The 21176-nt window shown below is 40.8% G+C and overlaps 1 protein-coding gene across 2 annotated transcripts; it reads left to right on the top strand.

The window, feature by feature from the left end:
• Positions 1–467: 467 nt before the first annotated feature.
• Positions 468–19733, top strand: mafgb (v-maf avian musculoaponeurotic fibrosarcoma oncogene homolog Gb). Of its 2 annotated transcripts, none has more exons than XM_061722440.1 (3): positions 468–766; positions 14122–14187; positions 14273–19732. In XM_061722440.1, the coding sequence occupies exons 2-3, from the start codon at positions 14152–14154 to the stop codon at positions 14750–14752; spliced, it is 516 nt and encodes a 171-aa protein (XP_061578424.1). In that variant the 5' UTR covers positions 468–766; positions 14122–14151; the 3' UTR covers positions 14753–19732. The 2 variants fall into 2 exon arrangements, with proteins under 2 accessions (XP_061578424.1, XP_061578432.1); XM_061722448.1 differs by lacking the exon at positions 468–766 and adding an exon at positions 1211–1317 and having other exon boundaries at positions 14273–19733.
• The last annotated feature ends 1443 nt before the right edge of the window (positions 19734–21176 follow it).

The raw sequence follows: 21176 nt of genomic DNA, 5'->3' as shown, positions 1-21176 counted from the left end.
TATTTATATGGGCATGTGTGTAGAAATATATAGAAATACTCAACTATGTGTGTGTATGTATAGGTAAGTGTGTGAGTACAGTGTGTGAGTATTTATAAATACGGGTTAAATGATTAATGAATAGGGGTAGGATTAAATAAATGTACACTTCTTCCTACTCCTTTTTGCACATGTAAATTAAGATATCAAGTGTTAAAGTATGACATTCTTTGTTTTGTTGTTTTGTTTTCTTATCTTCTCTTTAATTGTTGTTTTTTACATGTACAAAATAAAATAAAATAAAATAAACAAATGGAAATAACCTCAAATGTTCTAAATTGTGAGATTTGCTGCGAGGAATTCCAGGGATATATATATTTTTTAGTTTTTTCATCCCCACTGCACGTCCTATTGTGGCCCCGGGCGGCGTGTGTCTCTAAGTATAGAAATGTGCACACCTGTCCTGTCACACTTTCCACGCCGCCTGTTGTTGAAACAAAGTAGGCTACTAGTCCTCGTGTCTCTTTAAATGCGGGTTGCGTAGCTCCTTCATGAATGAAACCATGTGATCCAAACATCGTTTGACGTCTGGCGCCTCCGACCACAGACTAAAACAAGCGAGGAAGGAGTGGATATATCTAGAGACCCTGCGAGAAGGCGTGAGCGGAGAAAAAACACAACACAAAAAACCCCCCAATTTCTCCAAGTGTCTCCTTCCCGCGGACCGTCGGTGGACGGCAGCTCTATCGAGGGGTGTCGTGGGGGAAACGCGCAGGTTTGACTTCTGGTGAGTCGCTCTCGTCGAAATCAAAACTGAAAAATTCCTTTAAAAAGGGGAGAAAAGTGCTGAATGTGGAGGTGTTGTTTGCTGAGTGTGCACGCCGGTGTGCGCCGCCCCGTCCCCGCCGTGCACCGTGCAGCCAGCGGGCTGCTGAATCATCACCGGCGGGGCTGCGAGGGGCTGGGGGCGGGCAGAGCCCCGCAGAGACCCGCTGGGGGGCTCGGACCGCCACAGCACGACCGAGCGACGCTGATTTCATAATAGCGGAGACAAAGGGGGCTGTCAGGCTTAAGCCTGAATTATGGTCGTGCGTTAAATCGACGCAGAGCGTACTGCGTCGATTTAACGCAGAACCATAACAGGGTACGGCGTATACGGTGCGCGTCGCCGCGTACCCTTACGCCGTAGGCTCTGCGTCGATTTAACGCAGCCGTTAGAGGGACAAAACAAGCCATGTGTCGCTGCCCTGCCGGGGATCCCCGTGTTGTGAAGCGGCTTCTTCAGGTCTAAAACCCACCCCGATCACAGCTAAAGCTGGACCCTCGTCCTCCGTCCAGGTGAGACATTATTCCACCTGTTTTCCCTGACTCTGTCGGTTGTGCGTGTCACGGTGTGACAGAAATACGCCGGGACTCCGTCCCGGAGCTGTCACACTTGGGTCCCGGCTGCTGCTGCTGCTGCTGCCAAAGCGACTGTTTTGACATTTTGCTTTGTGTCAGCCAAGCTCCGACGGGGCCTGCGGCTGCATGGCGTGTGTGTCCGCCGCGGGGGTTTCTCGGTGCGGGGCTCCGCCGGTGCGGCGGCGGCGGAGCCCCGCACCGGCTGCTGATTCATCAGTACGGGCTCGCTCCTCCACGGAGGCGCGGGGAGTCATGGCAACATGGCCCCCTGGCAACGGCGGACAAAGGTCTGGCGACGCGAGGAGGAGCCGGGGTTCTCACCATTTCTGCTGCTTTGACAAAAAAATGCTACCTAATGGTTTTTTCTACCTTTTTTTTGTAGAGCTACAATTTTACTGTGTTTTACTCCCTAGCATGGGTGCAGATCCCGGGGGGGACGGGGGGGGGATATGTCCCCCCCAATAAAAATACCCTAAATTATTCAAAATTGAACAAATGTATTTTCAGACTTAAAGGTTGAATATGTAGAATATTTATTAAAAATATATTTCTAAAAAAAGAATACATCCACGGTGCGTTTTGAGGTGTACAGAATGAAAGTATTGCTACTCCATAAATTTTCTTTTTTTTTTAGTCTGAATTAATATTTTTTTTTAATTTTTGACGGGCTCGACAATGACTTTTTGTCAACGTTCTGTTTACATTCGTACCTGCCCGTAGCCAACATGTGGCAAAGGCAAAAAAATGCTACCTAATGGTTTTCTACCTTTTTTTTGTAGAGCTACAATTTTACTGTGTTTTACTCGCTAGCATGGGTGCAGATCCCGGGGGGGACGGGGGGGATGGGGGGGACATGTCCCCCCAATTTCTGAAAAACATGAATTGTCCCCCCTCAATAAAAATACCCTAAATTATTCAAAATTGAACAAATGTATTTTCAGACTTAAAGGTTGAATATGTAGAATATTTATTAAAAATATGTTTCTAAAAAAGCAGCACGGTGGCTTGGTGGTTAGCACAGCACCTCACAGCAAGAAGGTCCCCGGTTCGACTCCCAGGCCCGGCAGGAGTCTTTCTGTGTGGAGTTTGCATGTTCTCCCCGTGCTTGCATGGGTTCTCTCCGGGTACTCCGGCTTCCTCCCACAGTCCAAAAACATGCATGCTAGGTTAATTGGTGATTCTAAATCGCCCGTAGGTGTGAGCGTGAGTGTGGTTGTGAGCATGGTTTGTGTGTATATATGTGGCCCTGTGATGGACTGGTGACCTGTCCAGGGTGTAACCCCTGCCTCTCACCTGAAATGAGCTGGGATAGGCTCCAGCAGACCCCCGTGACCCCGCAAGGGATAAAGCGGGTATAGATAATGGATGGATGGATATTTCTAAAAAAAATAATACATCCACGGTGCGTTTTGAGGTGTACAGAATGAAAGTATTGCTACTCCATACATTTTTTTTTTTTTAGTCTGAATTAATATTTTTTCGACAATGACTTTTTGTCAACGTTCTGTTTACCTGTTTATCGTACCTGCCCGTAGCCAACATGTGGCAAAGGTAAGCACAATAAATGATTCCCTGTGCAGTATTTTTTGGCGAGCCTTTACCAATTTATGGCATAGTATGAGTTGCATATTGGCAAAAAGTTTAAAATTAAAATCACGTTGGTGTCCCCCCCAATCCTGACATCGGATCTGCACACCTGCTCCCTAGCCCACTTCCTTTCTCCATCCAAGTGGTCCTTGTCGCTTGCCAGGCCATTATTGTAAATAAGAATATGTTCTTAATGACCTGTCTGGTTAAATAAAGGCGAATGACTGAATGAATATCAAATAAAGCGATACAATTGGGTTTTTTCTCTCTCTCTTTATAGTATAATGTTCACAAAGTGTAATGCAATTCATGTCATGGGTAGTGTATTTTGAAGGATCAAATACTCAACATCTCATATTATCAATTTAGCTTGGCAATCAAACTTTGAAAATCACCTGTGCGCATGCGCAGAACCACAAAGTAGCTTTTCTCGGCAGGTAGGAGAAATTGGCAGAACACCGGTCCGTCCTGGGGGGTCCAAAAAATGCTACCTAATGGTTTTCTACCTTTGCAGAGCTACAATTTTACTGTGTTTTACTCCCTAGCCCACTTCCTTTTCCTCCCCAAGTGGTCCTTGTCTCTTGCCAGGCCGTCATTGTAAATAAGAATGTTCTTAATGACCTGCCTGGTTAAATAAAGGCCAATGACTGAATGTCAATCAAAGTCAAATAAAGCGATATAATTGTTTTTTTTTTCTCTCTCTTTATAGTATAATGTTCACAAAGTGTAATGCAATTCATGTCATGGGTAGTTTTATTTTGAAGGATCAAATACTCAACATCCCATATTATCAATTTTACATCGTGCAAGAAATGATGAGCGTGCCAATCAAACTTTGAAAATCGACTGCGCATGCGCAGAACCACAACGTAGCATTTCTCGGCAGGTATAAAGGATTGGCAGAACACCGGCCATGGTTCGAGCCGAGAGATTTTTTTTTTTTTTTTTTTTTTTAAATGGCTTTTATTTATTTATTTATTTATTTATTTAGTCAGTCAGTTTGTTTAGAGGGCACCAAAGCTTTTCAGGATGCTACCATACTGCAATTTATTTAGTTAACTGTAGTCTCTCGCTTTTCAAGAAAATATCTTTTTTTTTATTATTATTATTTTGAAACACAATAATGACAATAAAATATATGCATTTTTTTTAAAGTGGTAATAAAGACATAAAATATACAAAACAAATGAAATCTCAAGAGCAGGGTTGATCCCGTGGTGCTTAACGAATCCACACAGAGACCTGTGCTAAAAAAAGAAAGCTGAACTATAATGCCTTGCAACAGAATATCCTCTGATTGATCTCTGGTGGATAGGCCATTATCTGCTGCCTGGTAGCAACATATGAGCGGTGTAGCTCTTAAACACTGAAGAGTAATAGGGAAGCTCTGTGGGCACAAGAAAAACAGAAACTTCACCCCCTAATGACTCCATATCAGCAGCTTTAGTGAGAGTCAGCACTCTGCAGAGTGTATCAAAAGTATGTAGTAAGCAAGTTGGCAAGTACTGTAATAGAGGGTCATAATGATGAAACAGTTGTATCAGTATTGGAGGGAAAAGTACCCCCCCGCCCCCCCAACACACACACACACTTCCTTTTCTTGTTGCATGCACCCTCACACAACCTAGGGGTTTAGCTTTTTATATACTTGGTATCAGTATTTAATCAGTGCTTGAAGTGCATTTCTCTGTCAAGTACTTTCCCATCCTTCCCTGGTGTTCACGGTAATTGAACGCTGACCAATGCTTATGTGTGCAACTTTGCTGATGGTGGCGGAGCGGCAAGGCGCGCTGAGCAAGAGAGGATGAAGGAAGAGGGAGGAAGAATGAGAGATGGGATTTGCGGAAAGATTGAGAACAAGGACCTTTTTGTCTTCAAGGCATTCCCCTGAAAATGCTGAGGCGAAGCAAATGTGCTCTCGCTTGACAGATGGCGTTTACACTTGTTACTTACTGCAGCGAGTTTCTTTGCCTTGTTTTGTGTGTGTGCATGTGAGAGGGGGGTGCATAGGGAGCCAGACATATAAAACACCTACGAGATGCGAAGATCTGTTAGGTGGGTGTTGGGGCCTGTGTGTGTTTGTGTTTGTGTGGCAAGCACCAAGGTTAAAAATGCTGTCTGTGAGTTCCCTTTTGCAAAGGGAAGTGATTTTACTAGCAGTCGGCCTTCATAACATTTATACTTTCTTTCCCTTCACAGCACCTAACATGAAGCTTCTCCTTTCGGGACAAAAGTCTCATGTATTGAATGTAGTGTATCACCAGTCACAGGAATGTTTACATTTGTCTGAGTATGTGAGCGGTTTGATTCTCCGCCTGTACGGGGATCAAACTGACAACACATGTGTAACCTCCTTAGACTGTGTGAGGAAGGAAAGCTGCATGGGGTATTGAGCTAAGACAGTTGTTTACTCTCGAGAAAGAAAGAGATTTATTTAGATTATTCTAGCTCCAGCTCAAATGTACACTTTTGCCTGTCCCCTGCTGATAGCAGTTTGCTGGAGTGATTAAATGTAAACCATTATACAAATGTATTAATGAGATTATCACTGAAAATAATCCTCAATTATTAGTATGTGTCATACTGTGTGTTAGCAGTTTAAAAAAAAACTTATATCTGCACTAGAAGTTTTCTGTAAATTAACACAATAACACCGCTTGGCCATAAATGTTAGTTTTATGAAAATGAATCACGATTACATTTATCTAACTAATGCATGTGTCTTACAGTTTGATAGATGGGCTATAAAACATTTATTTTACTCTAACATGGATAAGTGGATTATTTGCCTTGAATACCAAAAGGATGTCACTATTGCATATCAAGCCTTGCTTTGACTAAATGAGAAGGTTATGTTCATAAATCTGAGGTGGCGACATTCTGGTGCTGCTGCAAACCCTTAAATTGTTTCATTATTTGGTCTCGATAGCTACCTCTGCTCAGGGATTGCATTTAAGATGACTGCAGAAGGCAGGATGTGTTGCAGGGGTATAGCAGAGGATTGCAATAGATTGCACAGGTGTTCAGGATTCTGTCCACCTCCTCTGCGTGTGTGCATGTGTGTGTATATGTGTGTGTGTGTGTGTGTGTGTGTGTGTGTGTGTGTGTGTGTGAGAGAGAGAGAGAGATTGGGATCGTGGACTTGATTTTTGAAAGTATCATCTGCATTTTTGTGAACTTGTTTACTACTGGAATCTATTTCCAAAAAGTATCCTTATGCTTGCAAACTTCTGAAGGTGTTGTGAGAAGTGAAAAGAGAGATGTAAACAGAGGAATAAAAGATGGAATCAGGGTGAGGGAGGCAGGCAGCAAGGAAAGGAAGCAGTGGGGCGGATCAATAGTTGAGTGTTTTTTTTTTTCTTTTTTCTCCACAGTAATGATGAAATATGGTGTAAGCAGATCTGGTGCATAATCATTGCTGTGCTCCACTGTCTTCTATTCCCCCCTCTCTAATCTGCATCTATGTTAGTGTGCTGTGTGGTGTTTTTTTTTTTTGTTTGTTTGTTTTTCTCATACCCACACTTCACAAGTACTGTAACTCTGTATATGCATGACTTCTCTGAGAACCAAAACACATATCAAACCATGACCAGATTCTTGTGTGGGTACCAGAATTCAAAAGGATTAAGAAATGGAAAACAAGTATACATTCAATTTAAGTTGCTCAAATAACAAAGCCAACTTTTCTTTTACTGATGTGGGCTTTTTTTTTTTTTTTTGGTGGAGGGAGCTCATCAAGAAGGCTCCAGTTAAAGAGTTTACAGAGACTGTGAAAAGCCCCTAGTAACAGGAATATCCGCACCACCGGTTGTCTACTAGTTGCATCATCTTAATGCGCCAACTTGCCGCATTTTTTAACTGCAGTGTGATGATCCTGGGTTTGTGGTATGAATTTTCGGGACCTTTAAAACACACACAGACACGCACACGTATTCAATGAACTCATGCCAAGGATCAGAAGTGTCTGTGTCCCAAATGCAGCGCCTGCTCTTTGTCATTACCTCTGACATTGAATTCTGTCCAAACATATGTGGTTGTCCTGAGTTAAAATGGTTCTTAAAACATGTTTTAAAAATTAACATTCAACGTGATCTCAAACAAAAAAAATACATAGTACCTTTTTCTATATGAATTCACCTAAAAATGTATTCATACAATTGATGTTATTGGGAATCCGCAGATGGACCATGTTTATGTTTTCTAACTATTATTGCCTCATGTTTTCCACAGACACATTTTCTTGTCTTATAGTCGAAAACACCTGACATGATATTTTCTCATATTCTCTATGTGCACTGGATCTGATAACGATTGTAATTGCGTATTCTATTGAGTATTTTTGCCTGGGATCACTTCAAAAGCCCTAACCCAAATATTTAGGTCTGGATAATTTCATCAGTTTTATAACTATTGGTAAATGTTCTTTGCACAATTATAAGCACATTATTCTCCCCAGACGAGCCTAGCTGGAGTTTTGTGACTGATCTGCTTGTATTGTGTCTGTTTAATGTCAAGGGTTGAAGGTAGGCAAAGCAATATCATTAAATGTAGGGATGGCTCAGGATTGCTCTTGTTAAAACTGCAAACTGCAGTCTTGGGGTTGATGAAAGATGTGCTTTCTGAGCATTGTTGCTGTCAGTGAAGCTGCAGAAATATCTGATAGCTGGTGATGGTTTGTTTTAAATGGCTGTGTAGTGTTATCTGTTAGTGTTGCTGCTTTATCGAGGAAAAGTGGAAATGTTGTTGTACTAGACTGTGAACATACTTGGAAAAATTCATTAAATTATTTGCTGCCGATGAAAAAGATTAAAGTGGTGAGTGGTAATGTTCCACTCCTGAAGACCACCTCACCTCTATGAGGAATTCAATTGATCTTGTAAGTTTCACGTGTTAAATGTTAGCCAAGACGTTTCTGTCTGTAGTTTGTCATTAATGTGACTGGTAGTGATTAATGCATTCCCACAAAGGCAAACGATGCTCAGATTTTCTCTTTGTATTGAGATGGCATTGCTGATCAGGCTCTACAGTGTCTGGGAGAAATACACTCACCATGTTATTGCTGTCTTCCCTCAAAGTGCTGTTTGTTATACACACACACACACACACACACATACTGTGAGAGCGAGAAGTGACTTCACCCAGAGTATTTACACTCTTTCGCTACTGAAAACAAAAGTGCTTATGGGGAAGAAAAAAGGAGCCAGGACTCAATTGCCTGACAGTGCAGTTTTTTGCTTGTGTTGGGAAATTTGTCATCACACTCCAACTTACTACCTGGAATGAGAAAAATGTGTTGATTTCAGGACTTTTCGTGTGTGTGTATAATTATTTATATTTATATTTATATATATATATATATATATATATATATATATATATATATATATGTATATGTGTGTTTTCCTATTTCTAAGTACATGTAGCTTCCTGTTAATAGTTCCCCTTTTCATCTTCTTCTATGTACATATATGAACACAGAGTTTTTTTTCTTCCCTTTTCCTGCTCCTTCTTTATGTGAGCATCCTCTCCATATACAGATTGCCATTATCTCTGATTTGATTCCTAATTCTCAATAAGTTTCCTCCTAGCACCCGTTGTTAATTATTTACCACCTCCCTCAACACTGTTCAGCCCACTCTAGATCAATGAGCGCAACCTTCCTTGGCTTTGTTTTTCAACAAAAGTACGGTGGACCACGGCCAAGAGCTGAGTTTTGTAAAGCTTTGGGGTTTTGATTCATGCCCCTCACATTATGCTGCCTTCATGTCCCCTCTGTGTCCTACTGTGTCTACTCTTCCTCACCCGCGCTTTCAGTTATTACTCAGAGCTGCCTAAGGGAGGAGGCACAGTTGAGGCAGTTGTTATCATGGGATTATTCGATAAACTCTGCTTCACAAACGACTTGTGACTCTTTCACTCTATTCCTGATCATTTTCTTTATGCAGTCTTGTTTATGCATGCGCCACGCGCCTACGCACACCAACCTTTGGGTTGTTTTTTGGAGCAACTAATCGGACCATTTATCTTCCTGTGTAGCATGCTACCAGCGTTCAAGTAGAGCGCCTCTTTCTAAGAAATTTGTCTGCGTGTGGCAGTAGTGACCGGAGCAGAAGGTTCTCTCAAATGAGATTAATTAGAGCCCTGTCTGAAGCCAGACACACACACACACACACACACACACACACACACACACACACACACACACACACACACACACACACACACACACACACACACACACACACACACACACACACGTCCAAGCACGTACAAGTTCATTATCTTGTTAGTCTGAACTACGTGAAGGGAAAGGAGTCTTGTGCTGTTTCTTGCACTCTTTAATCTGTCTTTTTAAATCCCATGATCACCGTGCTCACCTCCTGCCACACTTATACTCTCGTTTTCATCTCTTCTCCAGACTTGATTTGTTAACTAGACTGAATGTAGACTGAAGCATTTCTTCGGGTCATAGATGGGTAGCAACAGTTTTACTGCACTGGATCAGCTTCTGAACTTTCAGAACTGGAAGTTGTGGTCGTTGCTGAGTTCCACTTTTTTTTTTTTTTTCCCCCCTTTTCTTTTAGACCCCAATCCCTCCTCCATCCACGCCTCCCTCCTCTGCCTTGCCATACTCAATAGCTAAGCTCTTACAAATGTGTTGAGGATGCATTTTCACCCAAATGCTTTCCCACCCCCTCATCTTCCTCCAATCACCCTCCCCATCATCTTACTCCTCATCTCCCTTCCTCCATCCATCTGCACCTCTGTTCCTCTTCTTCTTCTTCTCCCCCCCACTTAAACGTCTCTCTTTTTCTTCTCCTCTTTCTCCCTTGTCATTTTTACACCCCCCCCCCCCTCGATCTTCCCTTCATACTCAGCATTTTTCTCGGCTGTGGGTGTGATGTCTCTGTGTAACACTAATCAGCTCTGGAGATGTCAGCATTATTTCAGTCCTGCTTTACCACCAGCGACCCCCCCCCCCCTTCTCTACCTCCCTCATTTCCACTCTCTCCTCACCTTTTCAATCTCTTGCCTTTTCTTCCTCTTACGTCTTTTTTTTTTGCCATATTTTGCTCAACTCCACCACTTTTCACCCTTTCTTTCATCCTCACCCTCATGTCCCGTCCTGTGTGTGCATGTATGTGTGTGCGCGCGCGCATCTTGTCTCTCCACTGTAACTGTAAGCAGCTCTACTCTTGAGTCGTCAGCGTTCTTTCAGTTGCCCCATAAAAATACAGCCTGCCACAGCAATAACGCTGGCTGTTGTAGCAACAGTGGCTGTGGCATTGACCACATCGCACCCATCATACCACAAGCATAATGGGAAGGACACCCCTGGACCTCTTTCGGGCACGTGTCCTCTCAAGATAAATGGCAACCCCTTTACACAGCAGATGTTCCTTAACCTGGTCAACTAACATGTGCCCTAACAGCAGCAGAAAACAAAATGTGCTTTTTTTTTTTTTTAAAGATGGAATGGGTCTAAATCGCCAAACATCAAAATATATTCTAGCTTTCCAAGTGTACTGACACTGCTATCCTAAGAGTTAGTAAACGTGTGATATTATTATTATTTGTTTTTCTAATATAAACAAAAGTTTTAGTGTCACAAACCAAAGATGTGTTATGCAACATAAATTTGAATTCATGTCCTTCTTTAAAAAAAATAATTGTCATTTTTTCTTTGATGAGGGCTTATTTCCTGTTTATTACCTGACAGCTGTCATGGTGTGCTGGAGACGCCGGTTTCCAACAAGCCAAGAATAATTCAAGAACTCTTAAGTACCTTTATTACCTCTGCAGCAGATGTGATGATTATCAGTCACTTCTTTTATTCCCCCTTTTCTAAGCAAAAACAACCAAATGTCCTAGTGTTCAGACTCTCGATATCATTTGCTACGAGAAATATTCTTGGGGTTTTGGCTACTGGTTAGACAAAACTAGCAATTAAGATGACATGTTTGACTCTTAAAAACTGTAATGGGAATTTTCTAAATCTACTGACCGCAAACAATGAATTGGTGGAGGCTGTTAGGAAGGTTTGAGTGTGATATGCCACATTAGTAATATGGGCCTAACTGTTAATTTCCTAAATAGTATTCATCTGTAATTTAAAAAAATGCAGATATGGTTTAGATAGTATTGGTTGTCTGTTATTTTAGAAATTAATTTACATTTAGATCCATTTGAATAAAGTCAGTCGGTTAAAATGAACAGAGGTTTAAATATCAGTCACCACTTCCAGTTTTTCTATTGTTTGTGCACCTTTATGCTGCTCTGCTCATCAGGCATCAGCTGTTTACAGTATATAAAGTAGTAAATCTTCAATGTTTGATTGATCGCGGTACACTGATTTTCGACTTTTATTAATATTGTGGATTTAGTTGCAATCTAGGCATGGCTTGGGACATATGTCTCTGTAGCATGGCGAGTGCTACGGGGCCCGACCGACAGGATAGAGGAGGACAAGGAGTTTAGTGCAGAACCCTTTTATTTCACCAGAAGCAAACACCCACACGTGCACAAGCACAGCATCACTCAGCAGCTTCAGTCTGACCACCGGTCTCAGCAGCAGCTTCTCCTCTTATAAGGCTGGCAGGGTGGAGAGGCTGACGGGCCACACCTGTGTCCCGTCAGCCTGAGTGGCTGCACCTCCTCCACCCTGCCACAGTCTCCAAGGAAGAAGAGGAGGGCAAGAGGAAGAGATTGGACAGATTTTTTTTGCAGAAGGTGGAAGTGAAAACCAAAAACATCTTAATGCAAATTTCAAAAGCAGACTAAAAACTTAACTTTTTACACAGGCGTTTGAGTAAACTCTACATGGTTGGCTGGGTGATTGCACTTTTGTTAAAATGGAATTATGGTTGTTATTATTGTTTTTCTCTTGTCATACTTGTTATCTGTTTCTGTTATTGTAAACTTGTAATTTTGTTTGTTTGTTTGTTTATGTATTTGAGCACATTGAGTCCATGCTCATCATGTGAAATGTGCTTTATAAATAAATTTGCCTTGCAAAACTATAAGTGGTGTAAAATGAAGACAAAAGGGCAATTTAAAATCCACACCACACTGTGCACTTGGGCAGTCAGTTGGAGTATAAGGTGAACCTGCCACTGTTGTTCTCTGAAGCATACAATGCCATTTTTAACATTTGTTTTAGGTCTTTTAAATATCTAAAACCATTTGTGTGCTCGCAATGAAAGGTTTTACGTTTGATGCGTTCATTGTATGATGCGTACATGGTGGCACGGTAAAGTCTGTGTACTTGGTGGTGCGTTTTTTGTTTTTTCTCTAAATGCCAGAGGGGATGGGTTGGATCGAGGGGGGATTTGGGAACAGGAAAAACAAACCAGTCCTGCCAAGAAAATGCGCCCCCCCCTCCCCTTTTTTTTTTCGGTCCGCTTTTCTCAGCACCCCCACCCCCAGCAGCCATTCTTGTGTCTTTGATGCATCCATTGTTGTAGGATGAACCTCCAGCGGTGGGAGGTGCATCCCAATAACATTAAGGGCTACAGTAATGCATGGGACATCCAGTTATTGGTAAGAAGCTTGAAGTACCAAAGTCAAACGCTCTAAATGAAACAGTACTTTTATTCAGAGCACTAGTGGACCCCAATATACCCCATCTTTTCGGGGGGGGGGGGTTGTTTTCTTACATTTTGTTTTGTAAATTATTTTTTTAGCCAGTTGGGTCATAAAATAATTTAAAAAAATCTTTAAGTAGTAATTTCCCATTTGACATGTTTGGCGTGGATATGTTGTGTGTGCATATCTTTACTGCTTTTGTCTTTGATCCACAGCTATTTATAACTGTACAATTTGTGGCGGTGCATGCACAAACACTCGTACACGCTTGCAGATGGAGGTGCATTGTGGGGCAGACGCACACGCCCCCTCACTGTTGTGCCTTTTGATGGAAAAGAACAAAGATAAAACAAGGCATGCTGCCTGATGTCACTTAAGTCTCATAACTTTCTCCAAATTTACCTGGCATTTATTGGCAAAAGATACGTCTTTTCATTTCTGAACTTCCACTGGTGGGAAATTCATAATAGATTATAAATGTATTCAAAGAGAGAAGTGGCTGTCTTTAATCAGCAAATTAATTTAACTGAATTTCAGATTCAGCAGTTATCAGGTGCAGCATTTTTGCCTGAAAAGCAGGTTTTTTATGATTTGAGGACAACAGCATTTCGCCGTCTGTTAAGCGGCCAATCGCATTCAGTTGTTTTCGTTGTCGGAGGGGGGCAAGAAAGTGTAAGAGGAGAGCAGAAATGTGTGTGGTAGGAGAGAGGAGGGGTGGGAGGGGGTGAGATCAGGAATCTGCTGAGTCATCATGACTGGTCTCATGATGATCGCTGAGCAAAAGCAACAATAGCCTGTCTTTATCTCTCTCTCACACTCTCTCACACACACACACACACACACACACACACACACACACACACACACACACACACACACACACACACACACACACACACACACACAAAAGGAGGAGACACGAAAGCAAGGCCAGAGCACCATACAAAGCATGTCATTGAGAGCTTGTGAAGATGCTCTTCTGCGGAGCTGTGCGCTCTCAGGGCTGATCTCATCTTCTGCACCTCCACACTCACTCTTTGTTGACCCCAGATTCACAACTCTATCTCCATCCTTTTGTCCCTTTTTTACGCACGCACGCACGCACGCACGCACGCACGCACGCACACTTTTTGCTACAAATCCATATGCTTTATTTCATTTGGGTTGATTTAACTTTTCTTCTTTTATCGAGGTGAGAGAATTAATTTACGGCTTATAACAGTTTTCCCCTTCCCACAAATGTTACCACTTCCTCCTCTTTCTAAGTCATTTCATTCCTATTGGCCTAAATCCAGCCAATGAGAGTTCAACAGCAAAAAGGTAGTGGGCACTGTAAGTGAAACCACAAGGAAACAGGAAGTCAGGGAAATTCTAAGAAAATTTTGTCACTTGATCTCATGCAGTTATACAGATGCAAAAATCTGTAACGTGCTCCCATGATGGTATCACTGCGCTAGATTTAGGTTTTGTGTTTTGCCACAAAAAATATTCCTATTGAATTCAAAAGCAATGGTTATTCTTTGAAAGATTGGTTTATTTTAATGTTGTTACTTTCTTCTTTTGCTGTAGGTCTGTGCAGAAGAGCCGGGTTCTTGTGGCATGACGACGACTAACAAAGGAAATAAAGCCTTAAAGGTCAGTGAGTGTACAGTATTCAGTGGGATGGATTTGTTAGCCTGCAGGTGAACTCACTCCCCCATCTCCCTTCTGGTTTCTCCAGGTGAAGCGTGAGCCGGGAGAGAATGGCACCAGCCTTACAGATGATGAGCTGGTGACCATGTCGGTGCGGGAGCTGAACCAGCACCTCCGAGGCCTCACCAAAGAAGAGATCCTGCAACTGAAACAGCGGAGGCGCACCCTCAAGAACCGGGGTTATGCTGCCAGCTGCCGGGTGAAGCGAGTCACCCAGAAGGAGGAGCTCGAGAAGCAAAAGGCCCAGCTGCAGCAGGAAGTGGACAAACTGGCCAATGAGAATGCTTCAATGCGCATAGAGCTGGATGCACTAAGGTCTAAGTATGAGGCGTTGCAGACCTTTGCCAGGACTGTGGCACGCAGCCCCACCGTTGGCGTCGGGGTCAGGGCTGGAGGGGGAGGGGGAGGGGTTGCATCATCAGTCATTGGTCCACTCATACCGGGGAAAGTGGCAACAGCGACGAGCGTGATAACAATAGTGAAGTCCAAGACGGATGCACGATCTTGAGGGCAAAAAAGATAAATGAAGGTGTAACAGGATAGATTTCAGCTGCATCAAAGTAATCCTTCTTCTGCGCTGCCCCCCCTTTCCTCCTCCTCCTCCTCCTCCTCTTTTCCATCTGCACTGACTTCTAACAGCTGGGCAGTGTAACTTGCATTGCCTCAGCATGTTCCCGTCACCCATCTCAGATCAGTGCAGATGGACAGGATAGAAGCAGCGGAGGATTATTGATTCTAGTTAAAAAAAGATCTTGATTGGGGCGTGATCACTCTTAACAGGATAAAAACACAGGGTCTACAAGGCCACTGAATGGATAGAAATATCAAGAACTGGCAAATTCTTGTTTTATTTCTTATCTAGAATAAAAATCTAAAAAATGACAAATGTCCAAAACACTTGGAAAATTCACAAAATTTCTTATGGTGGCTGTTGCCTTTGTATGCATAACCCTATTAAACATTTGTGCACAATATTGGAAATTGGACATATCTAGAAAAAAGAAAAACACACGCACACGTTCTAAAAGGAAGGAAAAAAAACACTCTAAATTAAACAGTCGACAGGTAATAATCATCATGCTTGTATTATGGAGCTTGTACGAAGATTTACGTATAAGTGTTGATTTCACTGGCTGCACTGAAGCCCCATCTTGTTCTACCTACCCATGAACTTTTACAGAAAAGTAATATAGAAAAATATATATTATACAATGGTGGTAACTGTATTTCTACTGTTTTGTACTGTGTTGTCATTCACATAAGGTCCAAGGTGTATTCTTTGTGTGTGAATTGTTATATATATCAGGAATTCTGTGAAATTCTGTGGCACGTGTTTGTTTTGGTATCACTATGTTCAGTTAGCTGTATTTTTATTTTTTTATTTTCCTACAGTCTCCTCACTTCCAATGTGCAAGTCTTGCTCTTGTTTAAATATAGTTTCTCTTTCCTACCCCCCCTCCCTCCCTAATTCCCACTGGCTTACATTATTTCATGCACTCTTTCCTGGGTTTATTGGAGAGAAGGAGACAAGGTAATTGATATTTACCAAAAAAGAAAGAAAAAAAAAAAACACAACTCACAAACTCATTACTATAGAAAAAGGGAAAACAAAGTTATTGAAGAAATTGCATGTGAATTTTCTGGGAGATGATTATCTGAACACCTGAGCTGAAGAGGATCAAGTTGTGATCTAAGGATTTCCCAAAAGTTTACATAAGAAATTTGAAAGGGCAAGTGCCTTGGTCTCCTAATGAGATGCATCAAGAAGGACGTTGAGAAGAACTGAGGAAGGATGCGGAAGTGCAGGTGTAAACTTGTGCTTAATCGCATAAACTGACCAATCAGGAATCAGGTTGTAACAGCATTTAATTTTCGCTGTGCATTGTTGTATGAGCTGTGTGTGGTAGTCGTCGGGATTGATCATTTTAGAACACTCATTTATGTGACTGTGGTCTTCAGTGAAGATGGAGTGATTTGCAAAACAGGAGCATGTATTTATCCCCGTCTTTTGAACAGACTTAATATTTTGGATATTTAGTTTCCTGAGTAAAAATCCAATCATCGTAATTAATTTCTCTTGACTGCTGATTTCAATTTATGCCATTGCCCCTAAATTATTATTAGTATTATTTTATTTTATTTGACCTAAAATCAAAGTGGTTACTGCATTCCTTCTCTGAATTTCCAGTCACACAAATGGCCAGTAGTTTCTTGCAGTCTTTACCGTAAAAGTAGTCCTTTGTGGTGTTACATGCTCAAAGAGTCTATGTATGGTGGAGTCTGTAATTTTATAAAGAAAATTATCTTTGCATTGTTTGCAAAGACATGCTTAAAAAAAAAAAAAGTATTATGAAATCTGTTTGATATACAGTATGTCTCTATTTTGCAATTGTACCAAAAGTGGCTTAACTACTGAATAGCTTTGTTTTTTCTCTAGTGACTAGGCACGTGTGTGTAACGGTGGACTAGCGTGTGGTGTGCTGTGAAGGTATGTGACGAGGTTCTATAATGTTCACTATTTCACAGATGTGACTTTGATCTGTGTTTGATTTTTGGGCAGAAATGTATGATGACACAGTGGGTAACTGCACTCTCTCTGATTGTGAAACCGTGGTCCTCGTGGCGCCGTTGTTCAGCTCGCACACTGCAGACGTGTCAGATCATTTGTTAAACTGCACTTACGAGGCATGAATGGAAGGAGTTAATTTTGGCTGGCCCATTTTACATTTTTCTGAACAGACCACTTCCACTTTATTTTGGCCATGGTGTTGTTCAGAGGTTGTGGCGAATAACATGACTAATGAGATGAGGATGTGCTCTGGTTAACCCTTGCAGGCCTCATGATATTGTGTATTCAGGACATCTAGAAAGGTAATAGAAATGAAATTTAATTATAGGGCTTCTATGGTTGCATCACACCCACTCCTTCAATAACTTATTTTTGTAGAGTGTGATGTAGATATTTTGTTTTTGCAGTGTACATTTTATGTATATTTAATGATGTTCTTGTTGTATTTGTTTTTTGAGCTGTTCCGGATGTGTCAGGGAAGTGAAGTCACATTTGTTATTGTACATGGTGTTTTTATAAATTGAGTACGTATATTCTGGTATTTAATGGTCTGTCAGAGAGTGAGGTTTACCTTTGAGTACAGTTGCCTCAAACATTTATAACCTGATTTTAAAGTAGACATTTGCTGAAACAGAAACACGTTACAGTGATTAAACGTATCATCAACATGCAGCCTTTTACTTGAGCCGCTACTCCACTGTGACAAAAACTGGGTTAGCTGGCCTGCTGTTGTGCAGTTGGTAATATAAGTGTGTCATTATCAATACACAACATTAATGCAAAATAGAATTTGAACAGTGAACAAAGGTTGAGGATATTTTTTTTTCCTTTCATAATCTTTACATTGATAACTACCTGCATTTTTAGTCACGGGTGAAACCAGAGAGCTCCGCATTTCAAATGAAAATGATGTCATAGTAATTTACTCCATACAATTTGGCCCAGTCTCATAATAACAGTCAATTATCATTATCATACAAAAAAGGCCCATCTTACTTTGTTTTGATACAATGCAGTTAAATGTAGCCTATAGTTCCTGAATCTGAGAGAATACATTCTTTCTCTCACCATCATTCTGACTTTTACATTTCTTTGTTTTAGTTGTTTTTCTTTTAATTTTCTCCCAGGTTATTTTTCACTGATAAGTCCTGTGTAGTCATATACATGTACAATGGGAAGAAACACAACTAAGTTGTGTCAAACTGTATCACTGTTTGTGCCTCTGTAAAGACAATATGTTTCAGTCTACTTCGTATTTTTATGCTCCTCCAGTTCGAAAAGGCTACATACAGTACTGTGTAAGCATAAATGTGTCATTATGGTGGCTGCTCTTTAATAGACATGTCTAATTATGCAAACTGTGTTGGGTAAAATTAGAACTCCTGCCATACAGGAGAAGTGATGCTATTGTAGTCCTTTTGTCAGGTTGTCTGTTTTATAATTGCAGGTACAATGTGATGTGACCAGGTAAAACAGCATTTTATACGTAATTATAAATGCCAGTGTCAGTTTGCCTCTGTTTTAAGTTGTGGCTTTTACTCAGTTTCATGAAACAGTTAACTGTGAATCTTTAAACCAGTTTGTCTTTTTTTAAATCAGATTTCAATTTATGAGGAGGGCACCATGGGAAAATATAATATAGGTGTCACACCAAGCCTCCGGGCGATCTGAGATTTATTTCTGTCCTTATCAAGATGTGAATTTCTTGTGGTGAGAGGTAGTGTGTCGGCTCTTGAGGCAGATCAGTTAAATATTAGAGAAGTTTTAATCTTGCTTTTTCACTCTGCAGACACGATCAGCTGACAACACTGACCTTCAGTGATAAGCAGGCGGGGCGGCTTGGTGGCTTTTCATAACAAAGTTTATGAACTGTGAGACTAGCTGACCTTATTTTCCACAGCCTGTATAAAGGTTATACCCTCCTTATGATAAGACATTTCATCACAAACCAGAAGAACCACTCATTCTCGAAGCTATAAATTATTTACAAGGGCTGGAGGGAGGTGATGGAAGCACATCTGATAAAACTCTTAACCAGACCACTTACCCCGTCCCCTTTTACAAAGGGTGTGCGAGTTAAGTCCGCAGCCAACCAAGCCTTTCCTTAAAAGATCCAATTCTTCTAGAAGATGCAAATCATTAACTCCTTATCTTGTTGCTTGGCCAATCAGTATGTAGTCATTCAGTTGTTTTTCCTGCTGGCTGAATCACACCACTGGACTATAAAAAGCCCTTTCATCCACCGCTGATCCAGATCGATGAGAGTAAATGAACCGAGAATTCCTTTGATCGTTTGTTTGGTGTTTTCATCAATAATAATGTTTATTTTGCCTCCCAAGTTGCCCCGTCTGCTTTTGCTTCCCCTTTGTGCTGCTCCATGTCAGCCGCACAACTTCTTAAATCATTTCTACACAGATTTTAGGTATCATAACATTTGCCTTTTTTCCCCTCTCTCTCTCTCCAACTAGTGAATGTTCAGCAAGGTTGCTCATTGTGGCTGGGATATTTATTTATTATTTCTGTTGTTTCTAAAACTACACAATGGCCGGTTTAAAGCTATAGAGAAGTAGTACGTTTGTATGGATATGGCGTAACGTATTCAGAAAAGCCCTTGTACAAGGAAATTCTGTGTTTTGTAATATTTCTGTATGGGATGTAATAAATTATTCAACGACAGTACTTTCTTTGGGGATAAAAAAAAAGCTTAAAATGTGACGGTCTTTGTAAGTATTTATCTTCAACTAAATTATGGTACTTTTTTTGCAATTTGTAGATGGTGATGATGACAAGATATTGGTAATCATGAAATTTAACTGTTTCATCATCTGTCTAATGCATCTTTTAATTTATTGATGTGTATATACTGTACGTTTGTTGATAAACAGCTTACTTTATTTTGTATATGACCAATAAACATGTTTTAAAATGCAACAACGTGTGTGTGTTGTCAAATTGAGTTATACAATCATTCAATATAATTTATATTTTCTTATAAAGTAAACAATGGTTTTGATGGAAATTAATTTCTGTGAAATGGAGTGATTAATTTATAATGGAGGCATTTCAGAGATAATTTGCGAGGATTAATATCTGTCTTGATTTTTTTTTCTTCTTAAAAATAACATTAATATTTTGACTAGTGTTTTAAATAATTTGTCTAAGATCTTTACTTGGGTCTTGTTAATTAAACGTATTAATTTAAAATGCAGACTATCATTTATCCAGTAGTTCAGAGCCAATAAAAATAAAAGCCAAGTTTGAAGCGGCTAAAAGGGTCTGAAAGTCATTTTATGTTTTCTATATTTACCCATTCTATTTTTTTTTTTTATAATCGTTTTATTATTTGTGAGATAGCAAACGTTCTTTTTTTATGTCGTGTATTTAATTATTCTTTGATTGTGGGTTTGTTATTTTCTGTATTTTATGTGCTGTGAAGTACTAAAATGGGAAAGTAGGGTTTATTTTTGGGGGTTTTATTGCTGTGTTTGATGTAATGTGGTTGTTTTGATCCAGAACGCTGCCGCCAGAGTCCTTACAAACACCAGGAAACTGGACCACATTACACCGGTCATGAAATCACTACACTGGCTTCCAGTGAGTCAAAGGATGGAGTTTAAAATCTTACTGCTGGTCTACAAAGCACTGAAAGGTCTTGGACCAAAGTAAATGCTTGATCTGTTAGTTCCCTATGAAGCTCCCAGACCCCTGAGGTTCATCTGGATCTGGTTTGTTGTGGTTCCCAAGAACAAGAACCAAGCAAGGTGAGGCAGCGTTCAGTTATTCTGCTCCTCACCGGTGGAACAAACTTCCTGTAGACCTGAGGTCTGCTCCAACTGTCAGCTCCTTTAAATCAGGCCTAAAAACATTACTGTTTACTGAAGCGTACTCCTAAATTAAATACTTACCTGCTGTACTCTACTGCCCTTATTTTTAACAACTTGTGCTTTTTATTATTTTACCTAATTTCTTATCAGTTTATTTCATTTATTTGTTATTTAAGCGTACTCTTAAATCAGCAACTAGTGCTATTTATTATTTTACCTTCTTTTCTCATTTTATTTCATTTTATTTGTTATTTACTGTCTAATTATGCCGCTTTTAATGTCGATGTAAAGCACTTTGAATTACCTTGTGTTGAATTGCCTTGCCTTTGTGTTCTCGATTTTATTGCACTATCTTTCTGACTTGTGTCCCGGACCGGATCCAGTCCGGGTTTTGGGGCCGTCCCCTTGCCCGTCTGTGGAGCGGGTCTATGGTTTGGCCCCGGTCCGAATCCAGTCCGGGTCTATGGTTTGGCCCCATATAATAGATCCATGTTTGGCCCCGGTCCACCGCGGACCGGATCCAGATCCAGTCCGGGTCT

This window comes from Cololabis saira, chromosome 1 (assembly GCF_033807715.1).
Source record: "Cololabis saira isolate AMF1-May2022 chromosome 1, fColSai1.1, whole genome shotgun sequence".
In the NCBI taxonomy this organism is placed as follows: domain Eukaryota; kingdom Metazoa; phylum Chordata; class Actinopteri; order Beloniformes; family Belonidae; genus Cololabis; species Cololabis saira.
The sequence above is the reverse complement of the archived record's forward strand: the minus strand, read 5'-3'. Positions and strand labels throughout refer to the sequence as shown.